A 21,946-nucleotide genomic window follows, 5' to 3' on the forward strand; every position below is an offset into this window, starting at 1 on the left:
CTAAACTAAGTATTACCAAGAGAATGGCAAAATTAGGGACCAGAAGCACAACCCCATCCTCACGAAACCCTTTGAGCAATTTTAACATTCAAAAACTTTAGAGCCACAGACAAGGCCACCAAATAATTAAATGCATTATGCAAAAATCCTGCATTCCTATCGCCTCACTTATCCGATACATACAAGTCCAACGCTAAAGCCTCTGTTGTAGTAACCATCGACAGTCACAGTAACGTCAACAACTTAAAGAGGCGTAAGCAATAACCACTCCCGGGGCAAATTACACTATCACTATTGAAAATTTGCTGCCTGCTTAACTTTTATTTACAAACGAATTATAACCCTTACATAGCAATTTGGACCAATTCAACCCCGGAAGATCCTTGAAAAATTTTCTTCGCGGTATCTCATGTCAAAGTGAATTTTCACTTCCAACTACCATCGCTTAACGCTTAAGTCACCTTTACAAGTGTTCTCAGCCGAATGCGATCTCCAGATCATAAGGAATGATCTTAAAACATAGTCCTGTCATCAGAGGAGTCAAAATACAATATCACTTTACTGTATAGCAGTTAAATCTGCATAGACTATTGCAAGTAAACACCAAAATTTGAGGTTAATATACTAGAAACTCCTCAGTTAAAAACCATTATATCAGTTACTTCATTTCTCATACCAATTTCCCCACCTTGCTTCTGTTAACCAACCAATCAGTAGCTACCATTCCCTTGATTTCATAGGACATTCTTTGTCTTTCAAGGAGTACTACAAAGTCTAATCCATCACATGACATTTTGGGGTTAAAGAAATGGACAAAGGTTTACAGACATATATATTAAGCTGGTCTTCATACATGTAAATACTATTACATATCCAAAGTAGTCAGATTATAAAATTGAATAGTAGGTAGAGCACAGCATCAACTAAGTTCTAGTAGTCTGTGTAACGGAATTTAGAGCACTTCGAATCCTCACAGGATTTGCACAGCGTCTACAAGTTGAGTTCTTGTCGTTTGGGTAACCGGATTCAGAGAGCTTCGAATCCTCACAGGATACTCAGTCTTAACGAAAAGCGTTTCTTTCCATTAGTGTCGATGTTATGGTCCGCTGCAGCTACACCAAGAGCCTGTGCATGTAAGTAGGTTGTTGGATTTTAGAATATACCAAAGGTTTCCACGACATAACCTACCCTCAAAGTGAAAATAGCGTGTTCAGTTAGTCCCAGCAGCTGTTCTAAGGTTATTAGAAGTAATACTATATCGTATGAGTAAACTTTCCCATTAACAATCCATGTATTAGTATTACTGTTACTTCAAACTGCCATCAACTTTCACATTAACAATCCCATATATTACCACCATTGCTCCTTCAAACTACCAAAAAGACAACAGGATAGAGAGTGCCACCCTTTAAGATGTATTTAATAGGGCACCAATCTTACACTGGAACAACCGCATCTAACTTTAGTGCTACGTAACTATGAAAGGTGCCATGCAGTGCAAACACTACTATCTGGCAACTTTCGTCCTTTAGTATACAGTCTTAAGGGAATTGAAACTGCACAACCCCACGGGGCAAAAAATCAAGTTGGGTAGTTCAGAATAAGAAAGGGGTTCCCGAAGCAAGCTTTGGCGCTGGAGGAAAGGTGAATGAAGGTAGGGTCAATGAAAATATGCAATGCAATCTGAACTGTGTTTCCTAACATGAAAGCTTTGCTTGAAGAGGAAGAAGAGGGAAGGGTGAGGGTGTTGAACGCATTGACTGAACGACGTTAGCAAGACTGCGAAAATTTGAATTATAATTTCCACTATTAACCAGCCTAATAGAATACCTGACAAGTCCACGACATCAGTGTCAAAAAAAATTCTTTAACATCCCAAGACCTAGGCCTCTTACAAAGTCGTTAAGATCCACCTAATACCTGTCTAGTTCCTAGTGGGAATGAAATTCTAAGCTATAAAATTATGTCAGAGTTACCCTACCCTATTCTCAGCTCCACTATACATTCAAACTTACATCTCGTGACCAAACAAAGGGCTCAAGTGCTGTAATACCCTCTGCTATTAATAACTTGCACTGTCAAATGTCTCCCTAGGTCTGACTATCGCGCTTTTTACCCCAGTCTATTCCCAGCATCCTTAAGAGATAAACTTTAGCATTTATTAAATTTAACCTAACCCCCTCCATCTATATAAAATTAGCACGTTCTTCACCCTGTTCTGGCCTATCCTATATTTCAAGCTCCAATATTTCAAGTTCCTTATCTAACTTCCCATTAAGTCCTAGCTACACGAAAACTATCAACCTTGCAGTTCTAACCTAAGTAAGTTGGTTGGTTTGAAATCCCTGTTGTGCATGGTGACCAAGTCACCATGCTTGTTTTTGAACTTCCTGTTGTGCATGGTGACCAAGTCACCATGCACAACATGCAAGTCCACCTTTGCCTGGCAGATGGCATCGCCACCCCGGCAAAGGTGGACTTGGGAAGTGGCCAAAGAATAACTTTTACTTTACACGCAAAACTTTTACTTTTACTTTACACGCAAAACTCTTACTTTTACTTTACACGCAAAACTCTTACTTTTACTTTACACGCAAAACTTTTACTTTTACTTTACACGCAAAACTTTTACTTTTACTTTACACGCAAAACTTTTACTTTTACTTTACACGCAAAACTTTTACTTTTACTTTACACGCAAAACTTTTACTTTTACTTTACACGCAAAACTTTTACTTTTACTTTACACGCAAAACTCTTACTTTTTACTTTACACGCAAAACTCTTACTTTTACTTTTACACGCAAAACTTTACTTTTACTTTACACGCAAAACTTTTACTTTTACTTTACACGCAAAACTACTTTTACTTTACACGCAAAACTCTTACTTTTTTTTACACGCAAACTTTTTACTTTTACTTTACACGCAAAACTCTTACTTTTACTTTACACGCAAAACTCTTACTTTTACTTTACACGCAAAACTTTTACTTTACACGCAAAACTCTTACTTTTACTTTACACGCAAAACTCTTACTTTTACTTTACACGCAAAACTCTTACTTTTACTTTACACGCAAAACTCTTACTTTTACTTTACACGCAAAACTTTTACTTTTACTTTACACGCAAAACTTTTACTTTTACTTTACACGCAAAACTTTTACTTTACTTTACACGCAAAACTTTTACTTTACTTTACACGCAAAACTTTTACTTTTGCAGCTGAAATAATTACTCAAGAGCTTTAAAAATTGTCAGTGTTCAAAAACTTCAAAATTCCAAAATAGAAACTAAACTAAACTTTACAACTCTAAAAAACAAAACTAGCTGAAATTACAAGATCAAACCACATAAGGCAAAAATTTTCATATAAACAAGATTAAATCCACTAGCTTAAAAAAATACTATATTTACTCTACACTTCCAAAAATTAACTTCCACACACATTAAACTGACAAACTTCCACACACATTAAACTGACAAACTTCACACACATTAAACTGACAAACTTCCACACACATTAAACTGACAAACATTAAACTGACAAACACACATTAAACTGACATTAAACTGACAAACTTCCACACACATTAAACTGACAAACTTCCACACACATTAAACTTTTGATGCTAAAATATAACTAAACTATTAATCAAAAATAAAAATTAAATACTTTAAAGCAAAAACTTCTGAAGCTGAAGCAAATCCTAAAATTTCTAGAAATGTTCAAAGCTGGAAAAGTTAAATTTTAACCTTTGCAATTTTAAAGAAAAAAAATCTAAATTCTCAAAACTAAGGTTTTGAATCTGAAAAAATAAACCAAACGCATTAATACAAAGCCTAACTTGAAAACTCACGAGTTTTGATTCTGAAAAAACTAAGCTAAACAATGTTAGGGGTTGCTCAAGTCAACTAAATAAACAATACTTACCCATTAATCCTGTTTAGTCATAAGGTATCGGTACATCTAAGCAACTCAATAACTCATTGTGGCACGCTTATTTAACGACACACCCTGACCTGAAATAAGATACATATGTATTAAAACCCAAAATTTTGTAGTGTATTAAAACCCAAAATTTTGTAGCAAGTAGAAAGAACCAAAGGTTGACTACTGGTTACAATTAGCTGGGCCATTTGATAAGTTAAAATACTAAGACAAGGAGCAGTAAGCAAGGCTTTATCAATACTGGTAAGCGTTATTACTGGCTTATTGCCCCTTAGGCCTACAATAATTAAGTTTATATCAACTTAATATACCCCATATCAGGAAGGCTATGGTAGTCGAGTTTAGGCCTCTCTAATCCTCAAGAAACTTTAAACCCTATTGCACCGTAAGACTTGCTCTATTGCAGTATAAAGTTAAAATGAAAATATCCGTAGCACTGCACAAGATTGCTAGTATAAAACCAAAGTTCATAGAATTACCACTCAAAGCAATCTAGTTCAGCTTAGTAATAAATAAGGTTCGAAACAATCTTAAATACCATGTTGAAAGGCAATCTAAAACAATATCTAACAAACATTTTGAACAGTTGTTGTAGGAATTTACAAAAAAAATAAATAAAAAAAAATTTCGAATATACAATGTTTGAAGATACAAAACCCGCAAACGGGAAACTTTCATACGACAACTGTATGTCAAGGCTCGAAGTACCACAATCTAAATATCTGAGAAATTTAAAACTAAAAACTGGCAATAGAAATCCACTAGCCAACCCAACAAATCTTGAAGCACGCCTTCACAAAACGACATATCTGAGAAACTGCTCAAGGTTCTCTAGACCTCAAATGAACATTATAAACACTAGACATGCAAGTGAAGCAAACAGGTGATTTGAACTTAAAACAAATTGTAAGCCAGGCTCGAGAGCATTTGTACACTGCGAACCAAGAATATACAACAAAATACCGCCTGGAGTGATCATACAAGAAAGCAAATTTACGAAAGAACTACTCTCCTATTGTGCAGGAGCTACGATACTGACGAGAAAACACAAACAATTATAAAATATAAGAAGCACCTTACTTTGAAAACGTACAAGGGACCGTCAGAAAGGAATCGCACCTGTGGAGGACTGTACATAAAACCAAAGTGAAACCAACGATCCTTCAGTACAGCACAGCCGAGATCCCAAACGCAAATGAAGGCGAAAGTCGAGTTAGTATCAACGAAACCTGTCTTACCAAGCTGGAGACTCCTCAACAATGTAACAAGCTGTTCTTGAGGATAACAGCCAAGACCGTTGCAGCTGCCTGTTTGTACAGGACGCCACTTTATCGTCCTTTCGCCACCGAAGAAGTTTAAGGCGATGATCAGAGAATCGACAGAAATTATTATTATTATTATTATTATTATTATTATTATTATTATTATTATTATGGAGTTTGCCATTTACTCTTCCTTTTTAGCGAACTACCCCAATTATGTATCAGTAGTTAGCCCATCTGAAAAAAATCATTATTATTATTATTATTATTATTATTATTATTATTATTATTATTATTATTATTGAGATTTGCCATTTACGCCTCCTTTTTAGCAAACTACCTGAATTATGTATCGGTGTTTGGTCTTTATCGGGAATTATTATTATTATTATTATTATTATTATTATTATTGCTGTTGTTTTCAGCAGTGCTTGGGCACAAGAGATCATGAACATTACTTTTTACTAGCGTACTTAATTTAGTATACTGTATTGTGTTCGTCTTATCGTTCATCGTATATGGCCCGGAGCTGAAACAAAGGATATTATTATCATTATGTTATCAGTTAATGCAACATGGCGTCACAATGACATGGTCACAGACAAAAATATTATAGAACACTTTTGTTAAGGTGATTCAACAGTGAGCTTATCAACTCGCACCGATGAATGGAAGGTAATTTTTATAATTAAATTTATTATTACTAATAATAAAGGTGCGTAGGTTCGTAATCTGTTACGGTAATAGGCCACCTTTAGCGATTTGCCATATGGATTCAGGGTTTGCAGTGATAAATATATCCCAAAATTTTGGGGAAATTGAGAAGGTAGGAGGACAAAGTGGCTTTAAATAAATAAATCATTTATATCTGTCGTAAGTGATATAATTAGCGGCTAATTCGAACAGTGGTCAATGAATTTACTGAAACCAGATCATACTGTTCGATCATCGCCTGATATTCGAATATTGTTTCGATAGTATTAGGTGGAACTATGAAAACTATTATCATCAGGATTATGCATACATACATATATATATATATATATATATATATATATATATATATATGTGTGTGTGTGTGTGTGTGTGTGTAGTGTGTATGTGGTGGAGCTGTGGTAAATATGATCATATATATATATATATATATATATATATATATATATATATATGATATATATATATATATATATATATATATATATATATATATATATATATATATAAATATATATATATATATATATATATATATATATATATATATGCTCACACAAATATCGTTTATTGTCTAATTCACTATACCTCACGAATAGCTTACAGCCAGAAGAATTTGACTGATAAGTGATTCGTTACCAGTGGTATTCGAAACGTTGCCTTATTTAGAAACAATGTCGTACTTTTGACCATGGGTGATGTACAGTGACTTTTCACCACTGACCCATCAAGAAAGGTTCAAGTTAATATCAACTCTGCTGCAGAGGCATAATTCTCTTTTATTTTGATGGACATTAATAAGAGCATTCTCTACGATTCTTCGATATGAAAGCAGAAGGGTAGTCAGGTTCGATGTCCCTATAGACATGTTCTTAATGCCTCTACGCAGGGGAGTTTTATTTTGCTGGTACATACCTTATTTTGTGCCCATTGGTTTGAAGAGAGATCTGTCTTACTGGCTTGGTTGATGGCTTTCCCGCCGTCATAGTGAGGCAGCTGGTTGAGTTGTGCCGAAATCCACTCCGTCTATGTAACCGTCAAAACAGGTTCCTGGTCCTCCGAGAAAAAAATTACACTGATTCCTCAGTCTTCATTGATATTGCAATGTCATGATAGTTAGGAAATGAATGCAGCAAATAAGAGAACGCTGGTCTTCTATAGACGTTGAAACTGTACTTGAATGATTCCCTATTGACATATCCAAGAAGGCTAGTTCCTGTCCTTTTCTCATTCAGTTTTGAACGTAATGCTAGAAGTGAATTCATTTTGCTGCAAACAGATATCAAAGTCTCAACTGTTATTCCAGAACGTGAAAATGTCATCAACGTGTCGCACCAAAACCACTTTAGGACTGAGTCATTAAAGTATATGCAGACATTGGCTTAAAGAGGAATAGCAGGCTGGCTTTCCCACATTAAAATCTCTGTAAACCTTTTAGTTAAAAGAGGGCATGTTATTGGTTACACGGAGCTTGATTAATTTAACTTTTTTTTTCGCTCCCCAGAGGAAATAGGTCTTCGTAAAGAGTTGATTTTTTCCCTTATGAAATTCAGGATGTCGTTTACAGGAACCTTTGTGAATAATGATTCCGCGTCCTGGCTTATGAGCGTTATGTCATTCACTGTGATATTTAATTTATAGAATTTCTGAATAGAGTCCTCTGCGTGTTTTATAAACTACCTAGAAAATGCGTCAGCAAACTTGCTAAGTTTCCGGTAGAGTCAAAATGAACGAGACTTAATTTCACAAAACTGGGAGTCAGAAAACGCCTTTCTTATGGGTTATGGCGAGTCCGAAGAAATAAGGTAAAGAGTTGTTGAGAATCCAGGTAAAAAAGAAAAAAGTCATGCTTAGGGCGCCGATGCTGACCGAGTAGGACTTCCCCTAACTGCTGAACAAGATAGTCCACGACGGTATAAACTATACTGACCGGGGATAGTTGAGGATATGGAATCGATAGTCTCAAAATTTATACTTGTTAGCCAACTATCCATAGCAAATCAACTTCTGAATTACCTTATAACTACTGAATGTTCATTTTAAGATTGACTTTTCGCTTCTGCTTAATTAATCTTGACTATTTTATTATTTCATTGTATATATGAATTAGTATGTTTGGAAACATGCGAAAGCTCATGTTATTATTACATTTGCTATGGATTTCGTAATCACCATAAATTCTTTAATATTTAACTATTGCGTACCACTACTGTATAGCCTTCTGAATGAACATACTCGACAAAGGCCGAGGAAGAAATACCAATGAGGTTTATGCCCTGGGGAGGTGGAAGCCAACAGCTGGTGGATCTATGCCCAAGAAGATGAATACCAATGTGGATTATGACCACACCCAGATCGGTTTTCCTTATCAAGAATTTTGAAAAAAGACTGAATGTAGAAGTGAGGAAATATGAAAAAGTCAGACAAACACAACAAGAAATCAGCACTAAAGGACCGATAGACAACGCCAGAATAGAATGCAAAAGCAACACATGTCGGTATCTAACAATAACAAAGGCTGTATATTATAACAACCAAGCCGACGCTGAACGTCCAGATGGAAGGAGTTAGAGCAAAGCCGCCCCACCAACTGCCTGAGGGGAAGAACACAAGGTCAAGGTCACTCCATAACAATCCCCAACCAAGTACTTCAGAAGAAATCAATAAATTTATTAGACCCATAAGAACAAGAAACAATGTAAAACTAATGTAATTATGCAGTTTCACAATGGAATTGCATTATACAAATATAATAAGTAACTAGGCATAGTATAAATAACCAACCCCAAATCCCCCCCAGTCACATTATCGCATACACACACAAATATACTGTATATGACACATTTTCCTACCTTTGTAATCTGCAATATGTTTATAAACTAAAAGGTCCTTCTGTAAATTCACTTCTGCGAACTTTTTTATGTCCTTCTGTATTCGCTTATACGAAATTTTTAATATTTTACCCTTCACTCGGTTATACTGAACTGAACTACACAGAAATTGCATGACTTCCTGTTCGCCACCTTTTGTTTACTGCCGTATCTGTGACAAACAGCAATTTGTCATTTCTAACTGGGGCTGTGGTAGTAACATCAGTTGTTGCTGAAGCAAATCAACCTCTGAATTACCTTATAACTACTGAATGTTCATTTTAAGATTGACTTTTCCCTTCTGCTTAATAAATCTTGACTATTTTAATATTCCACGTGCAAACTACCGTTGACTATTTTAATATTTCACTTGCAAACTACCGTTGTAGCAGTTCGGACATAAACAATGAACCAATAAGAGCTTCGGCTTAGGAAACAGCAAATTGCTGTAATTCATAACTCACTCGCATTACACAAAAGGTGGCGATACGAATTTGCGGGTTTTTATCTCAGTTCAATACAAGATGAGGAAGTGATGATAACTGCTCAAGTTGGAAAAAACAAAGCCTTTGCTTGTTTCCCAAACCTGTACATGAATTTTTAAGTGAAACTAATTATAGTTGTGATGGTTCATAGTCATTTTAATTTTTATTTTATCCAGTTTCATTACTTTCTCGCTTTTTTCATTACACACACACACACACACACACACACACACACACACATATATATATATATATATATATATATATATATATATATATATATATATATGAGTGAAAAAAAATGTATCGTTGAGTCCCAATTATACAATTGGGTTTGTTTAAAAAGAAACTCATTGATACATTTTTTAATAGTCTTCAGTGCTGCCAACGCCGGCTATTAACTAAACCCTTGATGATCGCTTCTGTTAATTGCCTTGTCATTCGTAAAATATTAATTTATTTCGACTGAAATATTTACCATGACTATGAGTAAGGAATGTTCTATCTACTTACGTAAAACTTATTACATTTGATTAACCAGAAAATATATTTTTTGACCTTTGAAGACAGAGGAAGAGAATAAGAAATGCAAAAAAATGATTTTTGGTCCTATTTCATCACATCTATAACGGTGGTAGGTGTTATCTTATTTCTGAGAACTTTTAATATACTTTAGAATAAACTATCAGCTTTCCAATGGTACCACTTTAGTGATAATAAGAATTACACGGGTAAAATTAGAAAGCATTTTGTGAAGACTTCCAAAGCGTCTAAATCTTCAACTGTTCACCCAGGAGTAAATGACCAAGACTTGAGCGTAAACATTTGGGGCTGACCCGTCTGGACCGGAGAGGGTTAAGTAATAATGACAGCTGAATCTGCGAGAGAGAGAGAGAGAGAGACGACCTCTTCGTCGTTGCACTCCCTTGTTTTGGGAATTGGCCAAAATGCGCGGATTTTCCTACTGAGTAAGATGAAGAAATCCATTTCCCTCATACACGAGGGAATTCCGGTTCGAGCCCTTTGTCACTCGTGGCGCTCACATCCGGAATACATTGCCGCTTCTCCTTTCACTTTTGCACTGGCATATAATGCGAGGTCAGATACCCTGGGCATCACTGACACACCCAGCCTTCTTCAGGAAAGATCATGGCCTACACCACCGTCTCCCCTCTCGTGCACCACCTCCAGGAGGGACTGAAGAACTTCGACCTCACCAACTGGACGCGAAGCTTCGATTTGGCCAATTCCATCAAAGATCTCGACCTGAAGACTTTCGGTTTGTTGGGTCTGGTTGTGGTGGCCGTCATCTTTATCGCGGATCTCATCACTAAATCTTATGGTCCTTTCGGGAAAAGTTTGGCTTTTTCAGCTGCCGATGCCTGGCAGAGAAATAGGCAAAATGTTCGTTTCGATAAATTCGGCAGAGAGAAGTAAGTTTGCTGCGGTGAATTTCACGTTGAGTATATTTACAAATTTCATTTAATTTATCCATGATTTTCATCGTATGGTCACTGATTTCTACTTTGCTTTAACTGTTTGCTTACACATAGTAATGATTATAAATTCGCTTTCGTTGTCCGTGGCAGAAATTCCTATTAAGTTTTTTGAACAGCTTTAAATTAAAAAGTATTCCATGACAAACTATATCTGCTAACCTTTATCTCTCATCACATACAAAATAAGAAGATATTAATCAATACTCAGGCTAAACAATTAAGTTTTAGGCTTATGACTTATGTTTAAAGCTTTATCCTAATAACTAATAATTCTCTTTCCTCAGCCGTTCCTTGGAACCTGTGACCGAAGTTCTGGATGCTTTGGCTGACGCTGTGAAGAAATGGGAGCAATCTGAAAGAAATGGGGCCCAAGATCGATCCGCTTATGGCGGACGAAATCTTTAGTGGTTAAGTTCACTTGAAGCCATGTGAAAAAGAAATGTATGTTGTTTGATATTTTGTGAAAGTTAATTTATTTGTTATTTATTGTTTGAAAATTTATTTGCTGAGAAATTATATTAATCAAAAATAAGACCAGCCTTTTTTCTTTCATCTTTATGGTATAAACGAAAATATCACACGCTGATACTATCAGTCTTAATGAACGTGGGTCCTACGAATTTCTTCATTTCTTAGAATTTACAAGTTACCAACAAATATAACATTGGATGAAATATTATCAAAGACTGTTGAGAACAATAATTTTGTTACAGATGGAATAAATGAATATGAGACAGCTTTAATGAACGCTGAGAAAATGTTTAGTGATTTGATAAAATCTTCAGCCACTAATTTATTATATACAAGAAATTCAGAGAAATACACAAGAATGTTGTATCTCAGAGGGATATTAGACAAGAAAAAAATAAGATAAATAATATATACTTTCTTTGTTTTTAATAAGACTACTTCTGTTTGTACAGGGAAAATATCTAATATCAATAGATCTCCGATTTAATAACTTATATGTAATGAGGCGATTATTGATAAAGGGATAAAATCTTTTATCGCACAAACAAATCGAGTTTTTTTTTTTTTTGGCACAGTCAATTTGCTAATAGCAATCGTGTATCCAATAAAACACTACTGAGAATTACTTCTGCGAAAACGCTTATAATGAGAATTGCGCCCAATGTTGCCAGCCAAATTAAAAGCACAGCGCAGGACCATTTAAGTATAATTAACACGTAGGCACCTTTTGTGCTCGTTTCGTTTTTGTTTTGAAGCCGGTGTGAATAGGGCTTTTAATAATTCAATCGTTGCATTCTGGTCTGACATTTTTCATTTCATCGCAAGAAAGAAATTTCTTTCTAACAGTCACTAAATTTTTTCTGCAGCTGGACAAGAAAATCGTATATTATTTTAATATAAAAAACCAGTGAAGACAAACGTTCTGGCAATTAGGATTATATGTGTTATATCAGAAACCTTCAGCGATTAATGAAACAGCATATACCTCAGTCACAAATATAAACGATTCGTCAATATTTTATCAAAAATTAGATAAAGCCACGTCTTTTTAAGTCATCGAGAATAACAGAAACCAATTACCGCTGCGACTGTATATATAAATTCTTGAACATTTCCACCTGGAAACCTTTAATTTTACATCGTACATTTTTCATGACTCTCACAATTTAAAAAAGCTGTTTTCTTGATAATCTTTGAGGGATGATGACAGTTCATCGTAACACGTGAACTTCTTCTTTACTAACAATATTTTCCGTGAATTTTTATCTTAAAGACGAAATAAACTTTCACTTTCTTCAGCTTCGTAGGATGTCATGTCAAAGATGATCTCGAATTCTAGGGAGCAGATTCAGTATTCCAAAAGAAAAGTGAATCCTGAAAGTGATTAACCTTATAAACCAATGACTGTGAAACTATTAGTTGTTTCAATTTTACTTATAAACGCAAGCACACATACTCTCCATTCATTCGGGAGGGGGGCATTGTCAAATCATAAACAAACAGAATTATCTGAAGTGTCGTCCTTGCAAAGCGAATTTCGTGGCATTTTGATATTCACGTAATTTTCCCTCTACATTTAAAATGGAGTCCCTTGAATTGTCTCCAGGACTGCGCCAGTCTTATTGAAATACTTGATTTTATTAGCTTTATCACAAGAAGGCCGCTTGGTCAATATTTGAACAGGCTTTCAATAATCATCGAGTATACTCAGCAGTTTAAAAATTAACTAATATTGAAACTGCAACAACGGGCACAGCGACAGCTTGACAAAACAGACCGTTACTCACACAAGAAAAATCCACAACATCAATGTAGTATGCTTCAATAAAGTGAATGCTGTCACAAGGTACCGATATAATTCACACGACGGACAATATGACCTGAAAACCTGGCAATATCCAGGCATATTCCTCACTCCCGCTCCGTATTTATTGCAAATTGCAAAAGGGTGAACAGAGATTATAAGCGACAGTACCCTCGAGTGAACCAGGGTTATAAATGACGTAATGTTCATCCCTTCCTCCCTGGACGATCTTAGAAATCCAGAGAAAGCGAGCAGAAACAAATGAAGAGCGTCCTTTGTACGCTGGCATTTCCTGGAGCATAATCCCGCTCTGGTTTTCAGTCTTAACATGAGGCAAGACACACGGAGGCTCAGGCTGATCTTTGTTACGTCTATTCTGCTGCGATAAGTGAGGGAATGTAAATATTCATTCTAGACTGAAATCTCAACTATGTTTTACGATGCATTTCAAACTTGGCTGTTGGAAATTCCGTAGAAATTTCCATTTCCCTAAACAGTCAGGCACTTTCTAATGGGAAAGTACATTTAAACTATTGAAAATAAATTTTATGTAAACAAAAACAATGCTTTCGAATATGGCTTTCATTAATACTAACCGCACAATAATAAGCGCACTAAAGCAACACCGTTATAAAAACCAACTTGATTTTCCATTCCACATGATACCAAGTACGGCCAGATGGGAAAACATCTTTCTAGACAGTTCTTCAAATTGACCGGTGCCTTTTTCATCAATCGAAACGAAAGATCCGGTTAGTATCTTTTTATAATCATCTCCTCGTTGTGACGCTGACTATTCACCCTCACATCCGGAGTTCGCAAAAGTTCCCCGCCGCAGCAAGAGGATCCAAGGGTATACCTTTCCTTTTCGCCGGATAGTATAAAGCCCGATCGCCTGCAGTGAGCACTACCAGACACCCACACTGAGAACCATGGCTTCGACCGCCGTCTCCTCACTCGGATATTACCTTCAGGAGGGACTGAGAAACTTTGACCTCAGCAACTGGATGCGGAACTTCGATTTGGCGAGTTCCATCAAAGACCTTGACCTGAAGACTTTCGGCTGGTTAGCTCTGATTGCGGTGGTCGTCATCTTCGTCGCTGACTTCTTCACAAAGCCTTTTTTCCCTTTTAGGAGAAGTCTAGCAGTATCAGCTGCTGATGCTTGGCAGAGGAGCAGACAACAAATTACTTTTGATAAATTCGGAAGGGACAGGTAAATGGACATTTTATTCTAACTACTTGAAAGTTCTCAATAAGCCATGATCGCCGTTAAGTATATCTTGAAATAATCTTAGAAATGATGGCTCTATAGAGTAACATTTTTAACAGCAAAATAATCAGATAATGAAAATGTCTAATACTAGAATATTTTAATGCTAAAATTTTTTATACTAAAATAAAATTTAAAAATCTTGTATTCACTAAACGCCTATCTTTAAATAATCTTAGAAATGATGACTCTAAGAGTAACATTTTCAATAGTAAAATAATCAGATAATAAAAATGTTTAATACTAGAATATTTTAATGCTAAATTTTTTTATACTAAAATAAAATTTAAAAATCTTGTATTCACTAAACGCTGAACTGAACATTCCGCGACCCCTTTTTGATACGAATTTAATTCTTTTTAAAATTAATATTTCCGATTTCCTTTCCCCAGTCGATCCCTGGAACCAGTGACCGAAGTCTTGGATGCTCTGGCTGATGCTGTGAAGAAATGGGAACAATCTGAGGAAACGAACCTGAGCAAAGATCGATCTTCCTACGGTGGCCGGGACCTCTGGCAATCCTAATTCTCAGGGCGATTCAAATTTAGCTTGTTCCGTTGTTCTTCAGTGTTTCTTTGATTTTATTTTATTTATCAGCTTGCTAGCTATTTATTATATGTTATATGTTTTGAATTGTTATGATATTTATTAATATAAATAAGAAAACCTACAAAAAACTCTTTTTTAATCCATTATCAATGATTTGATGAATGATTTCAAGGCCCCATGGAAAAGATTTATGAATACGTGCATGATAGGTAATAATAAAAATTAAATTGCGAAAAGAAAGAAACGTCTTTGAATCATTGACTGTCTATGTCTAACTGAGAGAGAGAGAGAGAGAGAGAGAGAGAGAGAGAGAGAGAGAGAGAGAGAGAGAGAGAGAGAGAGAGTATAGGTTTATCACTGTAATATATAAAATTGAGTGATAAAATCATCATTAATTAAATCAAAGCCAGCAAAAGCATTATGAGTATAGAAAAGTTGATGTAATCCAATAATATATATATATATATATATATATATATATATATATATATATATATATATATATATATATATATATATATATATATATATTTAATACAACAATAGTCCCGTGGCATATAAACATATAAAGCGCTCAGAGAGAAGGTGAAAGGAAAATCCGGTGTCTGTGAACTTTCCTTTCACTTTTCCTGCGAGTACGTTTATTTATACACACACACACACATATATATATGTATGTGTGTATACATATTATATATATATATGCATATATATATATATATATATATTTATATATATACACGACCACAATCACACATACACACACACACATATACGTATATATGTGTGTGTATGGTGTAAATTTTTATATATGTTATTCATAAATGCACATGAATGTCGTTTTTACTCTATTCTAACTGTGTCCTATTAAGTTTAAAAAGCTCATAAAAACACTGTTTACGCAACAAAACTAGATATTGCGATTAACGATCTGTAACCCGGATCACTGCCGGTGATCAGGATTACAGCATTTAATCGAAATGTCCGGTTTTGCTGCGTACATAGTGCTTTAAGGGCTTTTAAAACAATATATATATATATATATATATATATATATATATATATATATATATATATATATATATATATATATATATATATGTATATACATATAAATATACATATGTAATGTCAATGAGATTTGAATTATCAGTGTTTATTAGCTTCATGAATATAGTGCTTATTTATACCAAAGTGACCTTTCTATGAAAGTCAAGTATTAGCATTTTGTAACATTACCTCTGCGCATGTTGAATAAGTTATAAAGTAGTAATATATAATGTCAAGTATGAATATTTAAATAAGTATTTAAATTGACAAAACAAACCGAATATAAAATACCCAAATACATTTTGTTCAATATGAAACAATCATTTTAAAGTCAAATGAAATATTTGCTATACACATGATAGGTCGGCAATGTCACTCATTATAATTACTGGATACTGAAAATGAAAGAATGGGAATATGTGTTTCAAGCTAGTAACAGTAAGAACAATAATTGAACAGTTTTTGTCTATTAAATAATTTATTTTATTTCACCCATAAACTCTCGTCTACGTAGTGAAATTTTACCTGTTGCTTGCTAATTTGAATTATCGTTCCTAATGACAACTGTCTGTTATGAAATGTCTAACCATTTCGAAACAAAGGTAAATAAAAATTTAGGTAGTTATTATTATTTACAAAGGTCATGACGAAGGTCACATATCCGTCTTAGGGTGTTAAGTATTAAAACAAAGTAATAAAAAAAGACAACGTAAAAACGGGATTACCTCTAAATAAAAGACTCGTAAACTATACAATATGTCTAATCATACACTAAATCTAATGCGATAAGAGTATTTGCAGGACGAATAGCTAAAGTACTCTCTTAGCAAATGAGTATTTTTTTTATCTTGAAACCCAAATTGAGTGTTAAAAATCTAAAGGATAAATTGGAGTCAACGGTGTATATTGCTAGAGTACTATTATCCGAAACGTAATCTGCACTGTTCGGAAGATAAAACAAGTAAATAATGTGCCGAAGTTTCTACTGTGCAATCGAGTTTTCTGTTCAGCGTATAATCAAGGCCACCGAAAATAGAACTATCTTTCGGTGATCTCGGTAAAATGGTGTATGAGCTGCGGCCCATGAATCTTTAACCACGGCCCGGTGGCGGACTTACGTATATCGTTGCCAGACGCACGATTATGCCTAACTTTAACCTTAAATAAAATAAAAACTACCTAAGGCTAGAGGGCTGCAGTTTGGTATGTTTGATGACTGGAGTGTGGCTGATCAACATACCAATTTGCAGCCCTCTAGCCTCGGTAGTTTTCAAGATCTGAGGGTGGACAGAAAAAGTGCGGACGGACAGACAAAGCCGGCACAATGGTTTTCTTTTACAGAAAACTAAAACGTAATCTAAACTTTTTCGATACCCGTCGTATTCCTGTCTCCTGTTCTGTATTTACTGCAAATTGCACAAGGGTGAACAGAGATTACAGACGTTAGTACCATCGGGTGAATAGGGATTATAAATGATATAACGCTCATCCTCTTCTTCCTAAAAAATCTTGGAGGTCTGGTGGAAGTGAGAATAAACAAGATACGCTCTTTATGAAGTTATTTCTTTAGCACACGTTCCACCCCATGGTATGAACCGAAATATATAACACGGGGGGTCAAGGTTAATATGTGGCAGGGGATTCTGTAAGACTATATGGAGGCGGCGTTATTCATATTGACGTGAAATCTATATGGAGGCGACGTTATTTATATTTACGTGAAATCTATATGGAGGAAACGTTATTTATTTTTACGCGAAATCTATGTAGAGGAAACGTTGTTTATATTTCCATGAAATCTATGAAGGCGAAATTAATAAAAAGAAACATGGCTTTGTTCCCAAAAGTCATTTTTAAGTGGAAAAATACAAATGTAAGATACAGAAAACATATTCATTGATAACAACAAAACACATCCTGAAATATACTTGTTATTGTGATCTGGGACATAAACACGTTTACAAGAAACGAAATGTAAAACGGCAACATCATGGCAAACAAACCTGATTATCGGTTCCACACGCTATCCAGTTATACCAAATGGGAAAACACTGTTTTCGCTTGGTACTGAATTTGACATCTGGATTCGTCTTCTCACGCAACCCAAGTTCCGGTTAGTAAATTTTTTTCTTCGTCCTCTTGATCCGGCAGTAACCCTTTACCTCAACATCCGGTGTTCACAGAATTCCCCAGGCCAAGAGAGGACCTCAGAGTACCTTTCATTTTCGCCCGGTCCTATAAAGGCCAGTCGGTCACTGAGACCGTCACTCAGCAACGCACACTCACAGCGCTAAGAACCATGGCTTCGACCGGCGTCTCCTCACTCGGATACTACCTGCAGGAGGGACTGAGGAACTTTGACCTCGGCAACTGGATGCGAAACTTCGATTTGGCGAATACCTTCAAGGATTTCGACTTGAAGACTTTCGGTTGGCTGGCCCTAGTCGTTGTGGCCGTCATCTTTATTGCTGACCTTTTCACGAAACCGTTTTTCCCTCTGGGGAGAAGTCTGGCCGTCTCGGCTGCTGACGCTTGGCAGAAGAACAGGCACCAGGTCACTTTCGATAAATACGGAAGAGACAGGTAACACGATTTCTCTGTCATTTTTAATTACACGGTGCAAAAGTTATGGTACTTGAATCCTATTTTGCCATCAGGTGTCATCATCAAAATATTACTAAAATGTCATCAGTAACATTTAAATAAAGACACCTGATGGATAAAAATGTTTAGAGTACCAGAGTTTTTGCACCGTATAATCAATTGTTAATTACAACTTTATAAATTATACATCAACGAAAACTCTCATATTCGGTTTATGATAAAGCATAAGTATAATTTTATCGATCCTGATTCAAATTGTTATTCATGAATAATATTCTAAATATCTTCCTGACTACTCACTGACTTTTTGTATTAGACTGCCTATCTGGATTGCATTCCTAATCCCAATTTCCTTTCACCAGTCGGTCCCTGGAACCAGTGACCGAAGTCTTGGACGCTCTGGCTGATGCTGTGAAGAAATGGGAACAATCTGAGGAAACGAACGTGAGAAAAGATCGATCTTCCTACGGTGGCCGTGACCTTTGGCAATCCTAATACTGTAGCCTAGGCGATTAAGGCTGAACTTAACTTTCTCAGTTGTCTTTCATTTGATTTTATATGTTACTTATGTTATTCTATTTATTACGTAAATTATTTTATGTAATGTCCTTTGCTAATTATAAATAAGAAAACCATCACGAATTCTTCCTTATCCTTTTATCAATAACTTCTTCAAGGATCAAATGGGAACGAGTATATGAATCAAAAATTGGTTATAGGACTTGACCGGTAGAAATGAATCTTGCTACATCTCAGAAATATGAAGAAAACTTTTAGAACTTTCTAAGGGTAATGTTGAAACCTAAATGGATCGTAAAACTTTTAGAACTTTCTAAGGGTAATGTTGAAACCTAAATGGATCGTTACTTATGATATCCAAGAAAAAAGAATGAGCGAGGGGACATTGCTCCTCTGTGGGATAAGTATTAAGTTGTCAATAAATGAATCAGTTTAAATAGTGGAAGACAGTAGTGAAGTGATTTAAGGAAACTTTTCGAAACTACTCTGCATTACTGTGGGATTTGGCGAAATTTGTTGTGAAAAAATCTATCGATGTTCAGTCAGTTATGAAATGTTCATATCACGGATTATCGGTAACGAAAGTATTCCGGCACGTTCAAGAAAACCTTACTGAACAATTGATTATATCTGTTGCTACGTTTGATGATAATGACACTCAAATAAACCTCAATAAGACCATGTATTCTGACGGCCTTTTAATATGATTGAAAATGAATACATACAGCCGGTGTATGATGTATAACGCTCAATTCTGTAAAACTTTCTTTCTTTCTCTACCATGCTGTAATATAATTAAATTCTATATAATCAGCATAATTTGAATTGCAACAGTATAGCTAGTTTGTGTTATTTACGTAAGGTTTTTGTATTATTCTAAGAAAGCTTACATTACATGATAATGAATATTCCAAATACACATTAGCTCACTTTGAATGATAATATAATGATATTCAGGTAATGTTTTATAAATTACCTGTAATAAGATGAAAAAAAAATTGTATTCAATTTGAAAGGTTTAGAAATGAAGAAATTTCTTTTCCATCGTTTGGAATATGGACCAGGAAACCCCATGATCGTTATAAATGCGAGGGAAATTTAATGAAACATTAAGAAATATACAACTGCAATATATCAATTCCAAAGGCAAAATTTATCTAAATGATCCTATTTTTTCAATATTTAAACTGTAATGGAGTAAATTATTTTTTACTTCAGCAGCATTTACAATTACTTTATAAATTTTCATATTTAGGAAATGATTTACTTCATTTACTTCATAGACTCTTCATTTATCTACCAAATTCAATAAAGCCTTCGAAAAATTAAGAGCGTTTTTTATTTCATAGACTCTGAAATATAACAACTAAACCCTCCAACAAAAACGAAGATGACGTCATGACCAATAATATATAGTGAATCTGTCATAAATGATAAATGAAGCCTGATTCTCTTCGCAGAGGTAAGGTTAAAGGTGATCACAAGTCGATGTCTGTTGTGACATACAGCATTTGAAAGGTAAAGACCGATTATAGCAGTGGTTGATTATTAGTTCAACAATAAAAGAGCCCAAGGTCATGACTGTGTCACAGTGTGTCAAGTAAGAAATATCTTTCTATCCATGTGTCTGTCTGACTCCAGGCGGTGCTGTTCCTTGGTTCTCAGGAAGTACTTTTTTTTTTTTTTTAGTGTAGGCTATATTTGCTAGGCTCATATTCATTTTTACACTGCCTGCTATTCACCACAGTTGATTTACTACTATGCACATAATTAACTGCTAATGTCCTTAAATGATGAATAGATATTTCAAGAAACACTGAACTACAAGGACCATACATACACACACAGACACACACACACACACACACACACATACACACACAAATATATATGTATATATATATACATATATATATATACTGTATATATATATACAAAATATATTTAGATATATATATATATATATATATATATATATATATATATATACATATATATATATACTATATAATTGCTTTTCATGGTGTCAGCCTTTCAGTAGAAATTCCAGCAAACCTCACTACTGAAGTCCTTCATTTTCTTCTTGTAAAACAGCCATGGAATTAGTATTTGATAAAAATTCAAGAACTCACTGGAAATGACCTGCTCCGATGTTTATGTTTAAACTACTAAAAATTCCATGCATGTTGCTTTCCACAATTTTATATATATAAAGATGCATTGACTGCTATACATTCTAGCAGCAAAATGCAAACAAATATATTTTTCGAGTGAATAAAGTAGACCTTAAACGTGATCTACACTATTTGCACTAAAAAAAAAAATATAATTTGAACGTTTTCGATACCGGGGAGTTTTCCTGTCTCCTGTTCTATATTTACTGCAAATTGCACAAGGGTGAACAGAGACTGTAAATGACAACACTGCTGGGTGAGCAGGGATTATTAATGGTGTAATGTTTAAACCCTCCCTTTTGAAAAAAAAAAAAATCTTCGGAGTCTAGAGAAAAGGAGACAAAGGAAAATGCGTTATTGATGAAGTTCTCTTCATTTTGTTGTTATTTTGCGTCATTTTGTGAAACAACCTACAACGCAATTTCCTTAATGTCGATAAAATTAATTCTAATGCTTTAAATGGCTACAACAGAGTATTATGATTAGCTTGAATTTGAAGATATCGTGGGAGTTCAAATCTGTTGATGTTCGTTGCAGGTATCTGATATTTAGAGTGATGGCTCTCATTTCTGATAACTGATCAAACTCTAAAATCAGCGGGAAAATACGTATGAAATATCACACGTAAATTTACTGATAATAAGCGAAAGATACGTGCTCATCACTAATAATTATAGATTAATGCATGAACTGTTAACCTACATTTGGAATTGCGGAT

At 34.8% G+C, this 21,946-nt stretch overlaps 3 protein-coding genes and 1 long non-coding RNA gene across 4 annotated transcripts; 3 read left to right on the forward strand and 1 right to left on the reverse strand.

Annotated features, from left to right (window-relative positions):
- Positions 1-818: 818 nt before the first annotated feature.
- Positions 819-5,150, reverse strand: LOC136848486 (uncharacterized). The gene is made up of 3 exons (XR_010856033.1): positions 5,035-5,150; positions 3,937-4,025; positions 819-1,125 (listed from the first exon to the last, which is right to left on the reverse strand). It is a non-coding gene; the product is annotated as an uncharacterized lncRNA (long non-coding RNA).
- A 5,193-nt stretch (positions 5,151-10,343) lies between these two features.
- Positions 10,344-11,299, forward strand: LOC136848487 (uncharacterized). The gene is made up of 2 exons (XM_067120764.1): positions 10,344-10,718; positions 11,069-11,299. Exons 1-2 carry the CDS (start codon positions 10,435-10,437, stop codon positions 11,187-11,189), a joined length of 405 nt encoding a protein of 134 aa, XP_066976865.1. The 5' UTR covers positions 10,344-10,434; the 3' UTR covers positions 11,190-11,299.
- A 2,683-nt stretch (positions 11,300-13,982) lies between these two features.
- Positions 13,983-14,998, forward strand: LOC136848488 (uncharacterized). The gene is made up of 2 exons (XM_067120765.1): positions 13,983-14,275; positions 14,725-14,998. The coding sequence occupies exons 1-2, from the start codon at positions 13,992-13,994 to the stop codon at positions 14,855-14,857; spliced, it is 417 nt and encodes a 138-aa protein (XP_066976866.1). The 5' UTR covers positions 13,983-13,991; the 3' UTR covers positions 14,858-14,998.
- Positions 14,999-18,206: 3,208 nt separating this feature from the next.
- On the forward strand, positions 18,207-19,164 carry LOC136848490 (uncharacterized). Its single transcript, XM_067120766.1, has 2 exons — positions 18,207-18,514; positions 18,898-19,164. The coding sequence occupies exons 1-2, from the start codon at positions 18,231-18,233 to the stop codon at positions 19,028-19,030; spliced, it is 417 nt and encodes a 138-aa protein (XP_066976867.1). The 5' UTR covers positions 18,207-18,230; the 3' UTR covers positions 19,031-19,164.
- The last annotated feature ends 2,782 nt before the right edge of the window (positions 19,165-21,946 follow it).

Source organism: Macrobrachium rosenbergii, chromosome 19 (genome assembly GCF_040412425.1).
Source record: "Macrobrachium rosenbergii isolate ZJJX-2024 chromosome 19, ASM4041242v1, whole genome shotgun sequence".
Classification (NCBI taxonomy): domain Eukaryota; kingdom Metazoa; phylum Arthropoda; class Malacostraca; order Decapoda; family Palaemonidae; genus Macrobrachium; species Macrobrachium rosenbergii.